General features: G+C 36.4%; 1 protein-coding gene across 2 annotated transcripts in view; it reads left to right on the top strand.

Annotated features, from left to right (window-relative positions):
* Positions 1-15,685, top strand: part of EML4 (EMAP like 4) — a 143,470-nt gene that overhangs the window by 57,203 nt on the left and 70,582 nt on the right. For both annotated transcript variants that reach the window (XM_081796865.1, XM_081796864.1), the window contains exons 2-3: positions 2,011-2,193; positions 14,339-14,468. In XM_081796865.1, coding sequence (XP_081652991.1) covers positions 2,011-2,193; positions 14,339-14,468 — 313 coding nt within the window. The remainder of the gene's footprint in view (positions 1-2,010; positions 2,194-14,338; positions 14,469-15,685) is intronic.

Here is a 15,685-nt window from a genome sequence, read left to right as displayed (position 1 = left end):
TTACCCCTCCCACTCTCTCCCCCCAAATAAATAAATCTTAAAAAAATAATAGTGACGTAATACAACACACACAAGAGTGTGGCTCAGCTAGACTTTAGCTGGACCACTATGGAAATGAAAAAAAAAAAAAAACCTCAAATATTAAAAATTCTGAAGTTAGAAATGGACTTGTTCTTACTAGTCCTTAAGCATCTGAGAGTTTGACAGAACTGCCTTTTATGTAAAAAAATGCACCCAAAGTCTCAAATTACAACTTTTGTACTCTTCTGTTGTATCTTAACATTTATTGGATGTCAGACATGTCCTAGGCACCTTCCTCATAACCTGTTTAAATATGAAGAAATTGAGGTTCAAAAAAGTAAAATAATTTGCCTGAGATTATACAACTAATTGTTGTTAAAGTCTAAATTGAAGATAATTTTCCTTCCATACCAGTACTTCTCAAAGATTGTCCATGAAACACCTCTAAAGGCAGAAGAGAGTACATATGTATTCCTGAGAGGTTTTTAGGCACATATGATCCTAAATGTGAGTATTGTTTACTGCTCCATAATAAATGGAAATGCTGAAGGTTTCTTTTTTCTTTTAACTCTGAGTTAAATTGTCTTTTTAAGAAGATGGATAGTACATTATCTCAATATGAGAAAAATGGCACACTGTGCCTTATTCTGCGAATGACTGATCCGGTTTATATCACTCTGGTGCAAACCATTCTTATGTAAGAATCTGAATTCCCCTCTGAATTTTCCTGCTTATAGTGAATTAGCCAACAACAATTAGAATTTCTGTAGTTTTGGGTTATGACTGACCAAACAGTGTATTCTAAAGATACATAGCTTTGGAAGTAGGTTGTAATTGCTATGTTGTAGCTAAACTTTGTTTAGTCTTTTTGTTGTTGTTATTACATACCTAAGGCAGATAAGTATTAGCTATCTACTCTGTAGAAACCACACTTTTTTTTTTTTTCCCAAGAGGTTGGGACATCAGTGGGTAAGAAAGAACAGCAAGAATATATAGCAGTATTTTGTAGTATTGGGGGAGTGTAATAGTAAAGACTGAAATAAAGAGTGCTTTTTCTGATCATTGATGCTGAATGTGAGTGGTTCCCGATCTGATACATAAAGGAAAACTGAAGTGATTTATACTCCTTATTTTCATAGAGAAGTAGCATAATGATGTGGTGATTAAAAAGGATGTTTCGGTGGGGTGCCTGGGTGACTCAGTCGGTTGAGCATCTGACTCTTGGTTTTGGCTCCAGTCATGACCTCATGGGTCTTCAGATCCAGCCCCGAGTCAGGCTGCACCTTCAGCAGGGAGTCTGCTTGAAGATTCTCTGCCTTTACCCCACTCCTATCCCCACCCCCGCTTGCTAGTGTGCACACTCTCTCTCTCCAATAAATCTTTAAAGAAAAAAAAAAAAAGGATGCTTTAGATAGTTTATTGTCTTGCAAGTTTCCAGAAGTCTCCAAAGTGATATATTTGGAGAACGTTTTGATGAAAAAACCAATTAAGGCGATAGTATAATAATAGGGAAAGTTTGATCATGGGGAAAATTTTCATAATTTTAATTATGCGTCAGATATATTAACTTTTACTATTTTTAATTCATTCAAATAGCTATGAAAATATTTACAGAAGTTAATCTGTGTAAAACTGGTGGTTTTGGTTTTTTCCCCAATTTTTATCATCTTTTTAAAGACTTACCTGAATAGATCTGATTTGTTGTTAAATTCTTTCTTAAACAGTTCACTTTAAAAAATCCGTATTTTCGGGGCGCCTGGGTGGCTCAGTCGGTTAAGCATCTGCCTTTGGCTCAGGTCATGATCCCAGGGTGCTGGGATCGAGCCCCATATCGGGCTCCCTGCTCGGTGGGGTCCCTGCTTCTCCTTCTCCCTCTGCCTGCCTCTCTGCCTATTTGTTCTCTCTCTGTCAAATAAATAAATAAAATCTTAAAAAATAAAATAAAATAAAAAAATAAAATAAAAAATCCGTATTTTCTTCATTTTATAGATGATAGTATTTCTGCTGCAAGTACATCTGACGTTCAAGATCGCCTCTCAGCTCTTGAGTTACGAGTTCAGCAACAAGAAGATGAAATCACTGTGCTAAAGGCAGCTTTGGCTGATGTTTTGAGGCGTCTTGCAATCTCTGAAGATCATGTAGCCTCAGTAAAAAAATCAGTTCCAAGTAAAGGTAATTATTATTAAAGTAGGAAGAATCTTGCTTTTTGAAACACTTTCTTTGCAGTAATATATAAAATTTGTCTGTTTTATCAGTGACATTGAAATTGGGAGTATAAACTATATTTCTCTTTTGGATTAACTGTGACTGTAGTTTTTCATTTTCTTTTTTTTGTATTCCCAAGAAATTCCGAAAGTTTACTATTTATTATTTTAAATGGGAATTTTTTTTGTAATACTACTGATTGTACTTAAAGGCTTTCATAATATTTGTGTGAATTTAGTATATTCCAATTAGATAACAAATTTACTAATGGCAGGAACTGAATCTTCTTTTTGTGTCTCCCATAGTAATTAGTATTGTATCTTGAACATAGCAGGTAGGCACTCATATGTACTTTTTGAGTCAGTCTTTTTTGAGTCAGAAATTATAAAAGTCATCATAATTTAAATAGCCTTATTCCAAGCCTTCATTGGTCATTGGTGAGCAGAATCCTGAAGAATTTAAACTCTGAGACTCATTACCAACCCCAGTACAATGTTAATTTTAACTTCTAGATATTGAGGGTTTTTGCAGGTTGAGAGAAAGTCATTAGGATGCTGTTATTCTGAGTTTGGAGCAGATATCCTGTGGCCTTTCCCTGCCTCCAACCACCTAGAAAGAATTTAAAATTCTTTCATGTTAATCAAGCAATTGATTCTATTATTTCATATATCTTCCTGATTTTTTTCATAGAGTAGGTAGACATAGGCATAATTATCCCCCATTTTGGCAGTGGGAAAAATGAGGCTATTTATGAATTCTGTTTCTGAATGTTGAATTTGTGGTATATGGTGTGGAGATAGACACATATAGATAGCTGAATTGCAGGTCTAGTGTTCACGCTAATTTTGGCTAGCAGTAAGAACTTGGGAATATTCAGCTTATGGGTAATAGTTGAAGCCATAGAAGGAGGATGTAAAATGAGAATAAGGTTCCTGATTGTTGTGTTGGGAGCTCTAGTATTTCAGCAAAGAAAGAGTGATGCATGTTGCCAGATACTACAAAGAGGTTGAATAAAACAGAGAGTGAGAGGTGACCATTGGATTTGGCAATTATGAGATTACTAGAAACCTCCACAAACAATTGTAGTAGAGTGATAGGATTGCATCTCAAATTTAGTATTTTGAGAAGCAGCAGTTGAGGAGAATTGTGGAACTGTAGCCACACTTTCAAAAAATTTGCCTGGGAGGGGAAGATGGTAGTAGCTAGAGGAAGATGCTAAATTGAAGGTCAGCTTTTTTATTTTTTAAGATGTTAGAGACTCAAGCTCAAAGATATGTTGAGGACAAAGAGGCAGAAAAGAGGAGGATGATATTAGTGGGGGGTAGTAATTGATGAGGCAAGTTTCCTCAGAGTTTGAACAAGGATCATAGAGCAGGTAAGAAACTGTTGACCTTAGAAGACTACTTCTTCTGAGATAGACTGGAGAGAGATAAAACCGAATTGAATGGGGCTACTAAATATTCACAGTTGTTAGGGCTGGCACTTTTCATTCCTTAGCACTCTTCCTCAGGAGACAGTGATGCTCTTTAAGAAGATAAGACTGTTCCTAGGTGGTGAAAAGGGTGAGTTGGAATAATGAGAGAATGGAAGACCGTAGACATGAAAAAGATGCTGAGGCACCTTGAAAGCATTGAGGTGGTTCATTCTGCCTGGCTTTGTGGTTCCCATTCTTTTTCTTTCTTTTTTATTTTCTTCTTTAACTTATTTTTAATTTTTATTTTTGAAGCATATAGTTGACATATAATGCTATTAGTTTCAGGTGTACAGTATCATGATTCAACAATTCTATTTATACTCCGTGCTCACCATAAGTGTTGTCACTGTCTGTCACCATACATTATTACATTAGTGACAATATTCCCTATGCTGTACTTTGAGTAAATGAATGGATAAAGAGAATGTGGTATAGATATACAGCATGATTCCCATTCTTAGACCTCCCACCCTCAAAGACGCTAGGCCTAGGTAGTTAATAATAGAGAGGTGGCTGGATTGATCTTCTCCATTAGTGGTTAGTAAGATAAATGTTTCAGTGACAGGGGTAAGTTTAGCAAGAGACTTAATAGAAACCACTTTGGCTGATAATGTTATATTGCAATCTTTAAATTTTTTTGAGGACTGCCAAGATCAAGCCAGGCAAAACTTTATTTAGTTAAAAATTGATTTTAATAAAGGATTCTGGAGTTGTTAGCGTAGAATGAGGAGCCAGATCAGTTGATGTATGTGGGCTTTACAGGGAAGGTAAACTTGTTGTAGAGAAAGAATATGCTTACCATCTATAACTGATGTTATGTACCCTCAGCTTCTGACTCTGTATAAGTACTTTAATTCTGAAAGAGAAAATGATGCAGTGTTTGGTTATTATCCACAATATTTTTGAAAGCTTATTTTAAATAGTTCATATTAGTTTAAAAAATTAAGAATTTTTTATTAGGCTTAAACAACAGCACGTTGTAATTTTATGTTGAGAAAAATTTAAATATTTTTTCTGATTTTTTTTTATTTATCAAGGTATTTCAGTAGAAAAATATAGAGAAATTTAAAGACCGCTTTTAAAAAATTTGGTAGGTGACGGTAGTTTGATATATCAGTTACTTAGCACTTAACCTGTTTTGGTGTCATAAAATACAAATACAATTAAATATCTGTAGTTCCTATTCTCCAGGAACATACTTTTTGTAAGTTACTCTTTCTAGTATTTTTTTTAGTTGTCCTTAGACATAGTTCTTTGTCTCTGAAGTGAATTTAGGATCAATTTTATTTAAGGCTCTTTAATTGAGACTTACCCAGTTCTGGAGTTACAGAGCCACCTGCAGCTGCTGTATTGAAACTTTTTTCCACCACATACTACCAATTCTTAATTCTTATTAGTAACTTTATTAATTAGATACGGAGCTCCTTTCCATTGATTCTACTTCATAAGTTTACTATGACTGCTATTCTTAAAATGTGCCAACACGGTTACATTCTGACATGGGGTCCATTAGTGATTATTCTTTAAGTTACTTCATTACTTTAGGCCCAGACTGAAATGCTATCCATAAAATCGATTAATGGGGGAGTTGATTATATAATAATTTGGGGAAATGTTATTTTAGAGGTGAGCATAATTCATTGTTAAGAATCAATTACTCTAGTTCCCTTTAGTGGAGAAATTTTCCTGACCAGTTATGTTTTCTAAGATTGATTTTTTTTTTTTTTTTAAAGATTTTATTTATTTGACAGATAGCGAGAGCAGGAACACAAGCAGGGGGGAGTGGGAGAGGGAGAAGCAGGCTTCCCGCCGAGCAGGGAGCCCGATGTGGGACTCGATCATGACCTGAGCTGAAGGCAGACTTTTAATGGTTGAGCCACCCAGGCGCCCCCCACCCCAAGATTGATATTTAGACATCAAGAGAAATACATATTTAAAGTTTTATAATTTATTATTGGAAATTCTAAACAGCTTTATCTTGGAGTTTATATATAGTACACAGTAGAAATAATTGGAAAAAATATTAGGTGATTCTTCACCTTTGACAAATATATATAACCTAATAGATCAACTATCAGTTTGGTTTTTTTTTATTTTAGAGAGAGACAGAGAACAGGGTGAGGAACAGAGGGAGAGGGACAAGCTCAGACTCCATGCTGAGCACAGAGCCTGATGCTGGACTCGATCCCACAACCCTGAGATCATGACATGATCAAGAGTCAGACAGTTGGGGCGCCTGGGTGGCTCAGTTGGTTAAGTGACTGCCTTCGGCTCAGGTCATGATCCTGGAGTCCCGGGATCAAGTCCCACATCGGGCTCCCTGCTCAGTGGGGGGGTCTGCTTCTCCCTCTGACCCTCTTCCCTCTCGTGCTGTCTCTCATTCTCTCTCTCAAATAAATAAATAAAATCTTTAAAAAAAAAAAAAAGTCAGTTAACTGACTGAGCCATCAAGGTGCCCTAATCAACTGTCAGTTTTCATATTAAATAGGATTAATATATTAATTATACGAATATTTGGAATAAACATTTTCAGCTAAGTATTTTCTAATGAAGATTTTTTTATAAAATACTTTTTTAAAAAATTTAAATTATTTTGTGGGTATTTTGTATTTTTTTCTTTATTGAAAAGGTGATTTCCCATACTGTGGAAAATTTTTATCTTATGTGAATTTTTTTTAGTCCTCTGTGAAATTAGAGTTTATCATATTCACTTCCACGTAAATTACTGACAGGACAGTAATCACTATCTTCTTAAGATAGCTACATTTTCTAGAGGATTTTTCTTTAGAAGTAAGGCTAAACCCCATGGATAAATAAGTGTGAAACCTTTTTAGGAAGCTGTGGTTAAAAGTGTAGTCAGCTTCCTTATTGATAAAGTCAACTAGTTTTGTAGATGGTGGTGATATGGAGGGCATGATTTGACTTTAGGTATGACTAAAACTAACTGTTAATGGTGTGTATGCTGATGGCTTAATGACATTCTACTGTGTCACTTCATAGTAGTATTGCCATTCAGTAAATGCCAAAATCAGAAATACACCTAACTAGTCATTTCAGTATTTTTAGTTCTCTTTTAGTTTATCCTCTCCCGTGTGCCAGCAGTATTAAAAGCTAAGCCCTATTTTTTCTTGAGTATATTGTGCTAGACGCTTATCTGAGGTAGAAAGTTTTCCTAACAGTTTTTAAGTTTCTCATATACCTTCTTTTCTATTGGAGAATTTTTCCTTTTGATGGCCTATGTTCATAATATATGCAGCAGTTGCAGCTGAGTTCCTGCCAAAAGAAAAAAAAAATTACCTGTACTGTGGAACAAACAGCAAGGCCCAGGGAACACTTTGGCAGTATTAACTGCCAGGAGGACAAATTCTGTCACAGCTGGTGCCTGGGAAACCCATTAAGACCTCTTGGGGTGACCAGATGAATGTAATTTGAGAATACAGCCCAGTGGCATTATGTGAAGACAAGCTTCAGTATACAGTGATATACAAGCAAAGGAGTCAGATTTATCTGAAGGTGGGAATCACTCATTTTAAACCAGGAAACTGCTGGTAAATCAAAAGTATCAAGCATTGCAAATGCCACTTGAGAAATGAGAGAACCCAGAGGCAAAATTAAGCTGTAGAGGATGTCAGCTTTCTAAAAGAAAACAATCCTAATTATGAAGAATCTGGGATAGCATATAGGCACAGGTCTGTATCATTGCCTCTTACTCCAAATAATATTTGGGAGAAGATAGAGATTGTCATAAGTTTGCTATAAATGCTGTTGATAAGTAAATTACACTAATCAGGTTAGAAGGTGTGAATTTCCCTGGTGGGCCTTTGGGCTAAAATGACTGGTAATTGTAGGAGGAGATGGGAGAGTGCTTTATTATTTGACAACAGATCAGACTTCTCAGATGCTCTTTGTATATAGAAGTATATGAGTTGATACTGCCTCAGACCAGGCAGCCATCCCAGTTTCCAGAGTTCCATTTCTATATGAAGGTCAGATCCTTCTTTGGTCATTTTAACTCAAAATATACTTGTCTATCTGTCTTTCTGTCTGTCTTTCTGTCTTTCGTCCTTCCTTCCTTCCTCCCTCCTTCCTTCCCTTCTTCCCTTCTTCCTTCCTTTCTTTCTGTAGGCTCCATCCTGGGCTTGAACTCATGACCCTGAGCTCAGGACCCAAGCTGAGATCAAGAGTCAGATGCTTAAGCGACTGAGCCACCCAGGCGAACCCAGCTCAAAATATACTTTTAAAAAACTAGTAGCCATTAGGAGTTAAAATGACTAAAGTACACCTTCCTGTGAGACAAAAGGAGAGGAGCTTGACTATATGAAGAGAGTGGAAGAGGTCTGCAGTTGGAGCTGTGGGGCATATGATAGAGAATTTGAGATAAATAAAAGATTTTGAGTATCAACTAGAGTTCCTCCATGGACTACCTTTACCCTTCTCATGATCAAATATTTTCTCATTATTTATAAAGCTCAAACTATTTGCTGAAAATACTTCCATTTTTGTCTCTTCTTGGAATTGCTTAAAAAGTATTTTGTGGAGGCGCCTGGGTGGCTCAGTCATTAAGCGTCTGCCTTTGGCTCAGGTCATGATCCCAGGGTTTTGGGATCAAGCCCTGCATTGGGCTCCCTGCTCAGCAGGAAGCCTGCTTTTCCCTCTTCCACTTCCCCTGCTTGTGTTCCCTCTCTCGCTGTGTTTCTCTGTCAAATAAATATATAAAATCTTTAAAAAAAAAAAAAAAAGTGTTTTGTGTGTCTGTTTTGATAATGTATATTTGATGTTCCTGCTAGATTGTAAACTATTTGAAGGCGGGACAGTTTCTTACTAACATAGCTACTCTTGGGATAACTCAGTAAGAACTTGTTAAATTGAATGTGGGAAGAAGAAAGTTTTAGGGGCGCCTGGATGGCTCAGATGGTTAAGCATCTGCCTTCAGCTCAGGTCATGATCCCAAAGTCCTGGGATCAGGCCCCACCTCCGGCTTTCTGCTCACTGGGGAGTCTGCTTCTCCCTGTGCCTCTGCCCCTTCTCTGCTTGTGCTTTCTCTCTCTCTCTCTCTCTCAAAAACTAAAATCTTAAAAAGAAGAAGAAAGTTTTAGAAGTAGGAAATTGTGGTAAAAAAAAAAAAAACTGCTTTAGAGAGAGGGATTGGGATAGATGCAGGAACAAGAGGATCTTATGGATGAGGGTAGTCAGGATTTTAGAATTTGAGATTTTGAAGATTTTATTTATTTGGCAGGGGGAGCAGTGGTGGAGGGAGAGGAGGGGGAAAGAATCCCAAGCAGACTCCATGCCAAACACAGAGCCCTACGTGGGGCCCAGTCTCATGACCCTGAAATCATGACCTGAGCCGAAACCAAGAGTCAGATGGTTAACCAACTGAGCCACCCAGGTGCCCCTAGATTTTGAGATTTGGAATATTTAGCAGTTTCTAGTGATAACTTTACTGTGTGAGTCTAGAGTATAGTGAAGTTCATTAGTATTTAGGAATTGTCAGGCTAAGTTATTAGAAAGGTCATACGCTTGTGTCTGCCATCAGGAATATAAACTGTATGGTTAGTATTCTCATATCATAAAAATTATTGTTGGCTTTTAACTGGCATTATGATGGTTTCTACTGTGATTAAAACTAAATCAATACCTTCCTGGTTTGTAGACTTTTTGCCTAAATTTCTCTTTATTTCAGCTGCTTTGCTGCTCAGAATTAGAACTTTTACTTTTGGACCTTTGGTTACTAGAGGTTACTGTTGCTTCCAGTCTTGTAGGCTACTCTTTGAGATTATGGCTCAAACTTTATAATGCCCAAGCCCTGGAGGAGAGGGGGTGTGTGTGTGTGTGTGTGTGTCTCTAATGGTGCATTCCAGTCATGGATTTGTGTAACTGCAGTAATCATTTTTATGTTCCATTCTCCCAGTTCCTGATTTTCAAAGAATGCACTTTAGATTTCTCAACTGAAAAACAAGCATTCACCCACAGTTCCTTTTTGTTTTTTGCCTCGCTTTACTTATGCATTGCCTCTACCTTGGGAGATCATTCACTCTTTCATCCAAATACTAAGGATTCCCAGTACCAAGAGCTATCTCAAATTAAACTATAGGATTGAAAGGGACCATGAAAATCTTCTTTTGGCCTTTTCTTCCTATTTTTATTAGTATCTGGGGACCTTGATGATTTAGTACTATTATCTACTTAGAATTTCCTTTTCCCATACTCCCCCTGGTAAATTCCTATCTGTTATCCTGGCACAGCTTAAAATGTCACTCTATATTAGGCAGAATTCTTTCTTTCTACTTACTTATTATTCCTTCTGCCTGGACTCAAATTTTCATTTCACTGCCTACTACAGTAGAACTCTGAGCATGTTAATAATCTCTCCAATTTCTTCAGCAGTAAAATTAGGATGATAATAGTAAATCCCTCTTAGGATTTTGCTTAAAATTAAAGGATATACCTACTTGTAAAGTACCTGGGACAATGCCTAGCACATAGCAAACGTTTGATAATTAATATTACTCCACACCACTTACTGTATTGACAGTGTCTATTTCCTTCATCTTTTCCCTGTATAAGGCACTGTTTTAGGTGCTGCAGATTAAAGAAATAAAAAACACTGCCTTGCCCCCAAAGGACCTCAGGTAAACTGAGAAGACAAATCAGTATTACAAAATTATAAGTAATTGGTATTAAAAAGGTAAATTTAGGGTTCTGTAGGAGCACCTAGGATAAATACTTAAACTGGAGTTGAAGCTTCCTTGTAGGAGGTAACATCAGCACTCACCTACCTTCATGATTTTCACAGCCACTTATTAGTGCCAGTTCCCAAATTGTTCCCAGATCTGGACTTCACTTCAGAATTGTCTATCTACTTACTAGATTATTCTGCTTGTGTGTATATCCTTTAGAATTCGTAACTGTAAAATGTCCCCAAACTGAACTTCTTATTCTTTGTCTTAAACATTTCTTAAAACTGACTCCTCCTCTGCATTCATACCACCAGGCTCTTATTTCAGGTCCCCATCATCTTATGCTTGGATCACTGCCCTGAAATCTGCTCTTCACATAGCCACTAGAGGCTTTTCTCTAAAATGTAAATTGAAATAATTCCTTTTTTCAGCTCAGAACCTTGTAGTGGTCTCTATCCTCTATACTAAAGTCTCCATAATCTGACTATTGCTTACCTCTGCCATCTGAACTCTTCCCTCTTATTCTACATTCTCACCATACAGAGAGCTTTTTGTCTGTCTCCTCCCTTCCATGCACACATCCACACCCCACTTTGCTATTACATTCTTTCTATTTCTTTACACATACTAGAATAAGATCCAAGTATCTTATCACCTATGTTTTACCTGGCTTAACAGTTTGTTGTGCATTTCTTCTAGGAGATCTTTCTTGAACTCTGTGTTCCTAATCATCTTTACAGAATTATGTGTCTTTGTACTTCCATGATATTATGTTCATATCACTGTTACTGTACTTACCACATATTTTCATTGCCAGTATGATTCTCTTGCAAGATTTTGAACTCCTTGATGCTAGTTAACTGCCTTTTACTCTTTTGTAAACACTTTGTTTCATCAGGGAGTCAGCTTGGATATTCTCTCTCCCTCCCTCTTCCTCTGTCCCTCCCCCTGTTTGAGCACTCTCGCTCTCTCTTTCAGATAAATAAATTTTGGGGGCGGGGGGGGTAGGATCTAAGCAGGAAAAGAAGATCCAGCAAATGAGAGTGAGAAAAAATGGTCAAAGAGCTAAGAAGAAATTCAGGCAAAGGCAGTGTGTCCTTGAAACTAAGGACATTGTCCTTGCCTGAATACCGTCCTTACCTGAATGATCAGCAGTATTCGATGCTGAAGGAACGTTGAGCAAGATAAGGACTGGAAAGTATCCATTGAATTTAGTGACAAAGAACCAAGAACCAACCATCTTGGCAAGAAAAATATCTGTGGAGTGGTTAGATGATAGCCACATTGCAGAAGGTTCAGGTGCATTCCTACCAGAAATACACAAGGATTCCAGTTTCTTCACATCCTTTTCAGCACTTGCATTTTTTTGGTTTTTGGTTTTGATGTAATAGCAATAATGTAAAAGGTATACAGCTATAGTACCATACCTAATGGGGTGTGATTGATCTCCTTTTTGAGATGAGGTTTGGGACATTGAAAGAGCATGAAAAGTGGATTGCAGACTATATGTTTGTTTGCTTGTTTGTTTTCATGTAGTGGTTAATGGGTTTTTTTGGTATGTAACAAAAAGTAAAAAATATCAAAACCAGCTGTTCATAACAGCAAAAGCAGTCCTCAGAGGAAAATCTGTAGCTGTAAATGCCTACGCTAAAACAGATCTCACATCAGTAACCTAACTTGAAAAAAATAGAAAAAGAAAAATACTAAACCCAATGCAATGCTAGCAGAGGGAAAGAAATAATAAAGATTAGAGATAAATGAAGTAGAGAACAGAAAAACAACAGAACCAATGTAACCAAACGTTGGTTTTTTACAACAAATGTGACAAGCTTTTAGGTAGAATGAAAAAGAAGGAAGATTTAAATTGCCAAAATCAGAAATGAAGGTGGGGACCTTTCAGAAATAAAAGGATTGTAAGAGAGCATTATGAATAATTTACATCATATTGTCTTACTGAAAAATGGGCAAAGGACTTGAATGGATAATTCTCTGAAGGAGATTTACAATTGACCAACAAACTCAGTGAGATTCTCATTAGGGAAATGCAAATCAAAACTACAGTGAAATGGCACTTAATGTTAACTGAGCACTTTGTATTAAGTTTAACTATAATTTTAAAAAATGAGGGCCACCTGGATGGCTCAGTCGATTAAGCGTCTGCCTCTTGATTTTGACTCTGGTCATGATCTCAGGGTGGTGAGATGGAGCCCCACAGCAGGCTCCACGCTCAGTGGGGAGTGTGCTTGAGATTCTCGCCCTCTGCCCCTCCCCCCGCAAGATAAATATCTTTTTTTATAAAATGAAAATAGCAAGTGTTGGCAAGGATGTGGTGAAATAAGAATACTTTAGACATTGCTGGTAGAATTGTAAATGGTGCAGCTGCTGTGTTAATGTTTCCTCATTAAGTTATACATAAAATACCATGTGACCCAGCAGTTCTACTCCTTAGTTCTATACCCTTTCAAAAGAAGTGAAAACAGATGTTCGAATGAAAACTTGTATGCAAATGTTTATGGCAGTACAATTCACAGTAGCCTAAAGATTGAAACAATCTAGATGTCCCTCAACAGATAAATGGATAAACAAGATGTGGTATATTCATACAATGGACTATTACTCAGCCATAAAAAGCAATAAAGTACTCATAAATGCTGCCACATGGATGAACCTCGAAAACATTGTGCCAAGTAAAATAAGCCAGATGTAAAAGAGCACATATTGTATGATTCCATGTATATGAAGTATTCAGAATAGGCAGATATATAGAGATAATGCAAATTAATGGTTGACATGGGCTGGGGGAGAAGAAGGAGAGAATGGGGAGTGACTGTTCAGTGAGTAGAGCGTGTCTGTTTAGGGTAATCAGAATGTTCTGGAATCGAATATGGTTGCACAACACATTGTGACTATACTAAATGCCACTGGACTGTGTACCTTTTTAAATGCTTAAAAGGGTAAATTTTGTTAAAGGTATTTTACCACAATAAAAAAAAAAAAAAAGTCTGTACAAGGAGTCACCTGTTTGGCAGACCAGCAGATCTGATGACCGGTGATGTTAGCATAATTTGGAAGTTACTGTACATTCTTATAAGTGAAAATTTTCATGGGAAATTTCAAAAAGTAAATACAATAGGTCTCCATCTTCCTTTCTTCTGAATTATTTGGTCTGAGGTTAGGTCTAGGAATCTCTATATTAAGGAAACATTATAGATGATTATGATACAAGTGGCCCCTAGCAGCTTGTTCTTGTCAAAAATGCAGTGTTACACCATCATATATGGAACAGTCTAGGGTGCCAAGTATTTTAGGCTCCATACATAAGAATTTTTTACTCTCTGTGCTTTTGAAGAGAAGCGAGCAAAGATGAGATTGGCCAAATTAGATTTTGTGTGTATGTGAGAAAACGGAGTCCAAAAGTTCAAAACTATTCTGTTCTCAAATTTTTAAATGAACTTAGTAGATAAAGGCTGTTTGATCTTGTAGCTTTGAATCTTCCTAAACACACCAACATACCTATCACATATTTATTCCAGTCCTTCTACTCGAGGTTGCTTTATACATTTATGCTTTATTTATATGGAATAACTGTCAGATTTGACATTTATGGTTCTAGGATTTCTAAATAGTTTGACTTCAGTAGAACTGAAATTTCTGAAAATCAGTAATGTGGAAATTTGTGATTTACTTTGCATCATGTGTTTTAAAGCTGCTGTGTGTAGAGGGCAAACCATTTCGCTAGAGAATAAGTCTAGCTGCAGTGTAGCAATTTAGCATGGCCTTTTTATAGGTCTGTTTTGATGAGATTAAGTTTAGAGACACTAATATTGTATGCTGCATACCAGAGGGAGCAATTTGTTTACTTAGTTCTAAACACTAATGGACTTAATTTTTTTAAATTCCCAATTTTTGAGGAGTATTTTGAAGTTTGATGTAAAGTTTTTTTCTTAACCACTTTTAGGCCCTCCAGGCCTTCGAGAAGCTATTTCTATGTCCTGTATTACCAACGGGAGTGGTGCAAACAGAAAGCCAAGCCACACCAGCTCTGTCGCAATTGCAAGAAAAGAAACTCTTTCATCTGCTGCTAAAAGGTATCCATTTATAAGGGAAAGAAAAGCTAACATTGCAAAATTGTCTGAAAGTGATAATTCATTCTACTTTTGAAAAAAAAAAAAAGAAATAGAGCTGTATGGAATTAAAGTGAGCATGTCTTTTGAATTCTTTAACTGTGAATAGAGACACCCAGCCTGTACTCACCGGGTTTACACTCATGTATCTATCGAGTTGTGTGAGGAAGCTTTGCGTTCTTACTAAAGAAAGTATTTTCATTTCCTCGTTTTGTTTTCTTTTTAACAAACATTTGTTGATGAGATGTGCATCACAATATTTAATTATATAAGCAAATTTTCTGTAGCAAGCAGTGCATTTAATACAGCAGTTTTTAAAAGAGAAATAGAATCTTCGGTATATATATTAGTGGGAGGCTGAACACTTTTATAACTTTTATTCTTTAACCATGACTATAAAATTAAGGCATAATTCAAAATACTATAGTACTGTGTTGTGTGTGTGTTGTTTCAGTAAAATTGCTTACAGAATTTTTCCACTTTTGTGTAATTCCTAGCAGATTATCCCATATAGAATTTGGAGAGACCGTAAGAGATCAACTGTATAATCTTACAACTGTTTACTTCAAAGAATAACTGAGGAAAAACCTTAAGTAATGGAATAATATTTAAAATGTACTGATAGTAAATCATTGCCTTAATAAATAATGCCAGTGACTGAATTATTCATCTGTGTGGATTTATAGATATTAACTAAACATTTAGCTGCAGGAATGGTGAAGAAATGACAAGATCTTTAGGCCTTTTATTTTTTTATTATTATTTTTAAGATCTTTTATTTTTAAGTGATCTTACCCCCAATGTGAGGCTCAAACTTAGAACCCTGAGACCAAGAGTTACATGCACCATGACTAAACTGGCCCCGCGCCCTGATCTTTAGGCCTTTTAAAGGCCCCTCCAAAGCATGCCAAAATGTATTGCCTGTGCTTCCCTTTTAGGAGAAAAGGACAAATTATAAGAAAACAAATGCATTGTGGAAATTTTTAATATTTTTAATAAACTTCCTTGTATTTAATAATCGTTTGGGTTCAGCCCATTTTCTTATGTAACTGTAGTCCTGTACAGTGATCAGTATTATGCACAATAGTAACTCAGTAATCTTAAGACCAGCTGACTTTTTACTTTATGGTGCTCTGTACTTTGCTTTTAAATCCCTAGGAGGAAAATTTCTTTTAGGTTGT

The sequence above is a fragment of the Leptonychotes weddellii genome, chromosome 10 (genome assembly GCF_054177405.1).
Source record: "Leptonychotes weddellii isolate Sample4059 chromosome 10, ASM5417740v2, whole genome shotgun sequence".
Lineage (NCBI taxonomy): Eukaryota > Metazoa > Chordata > Mammalia > Carnivora > Phocidae > Leptonychotes > Leptonychotes weddellii.
Note: the sequence above shows the minus strand (reverse complement) of the source record. Positions and strands in the feature narration are given on the sequence as shown.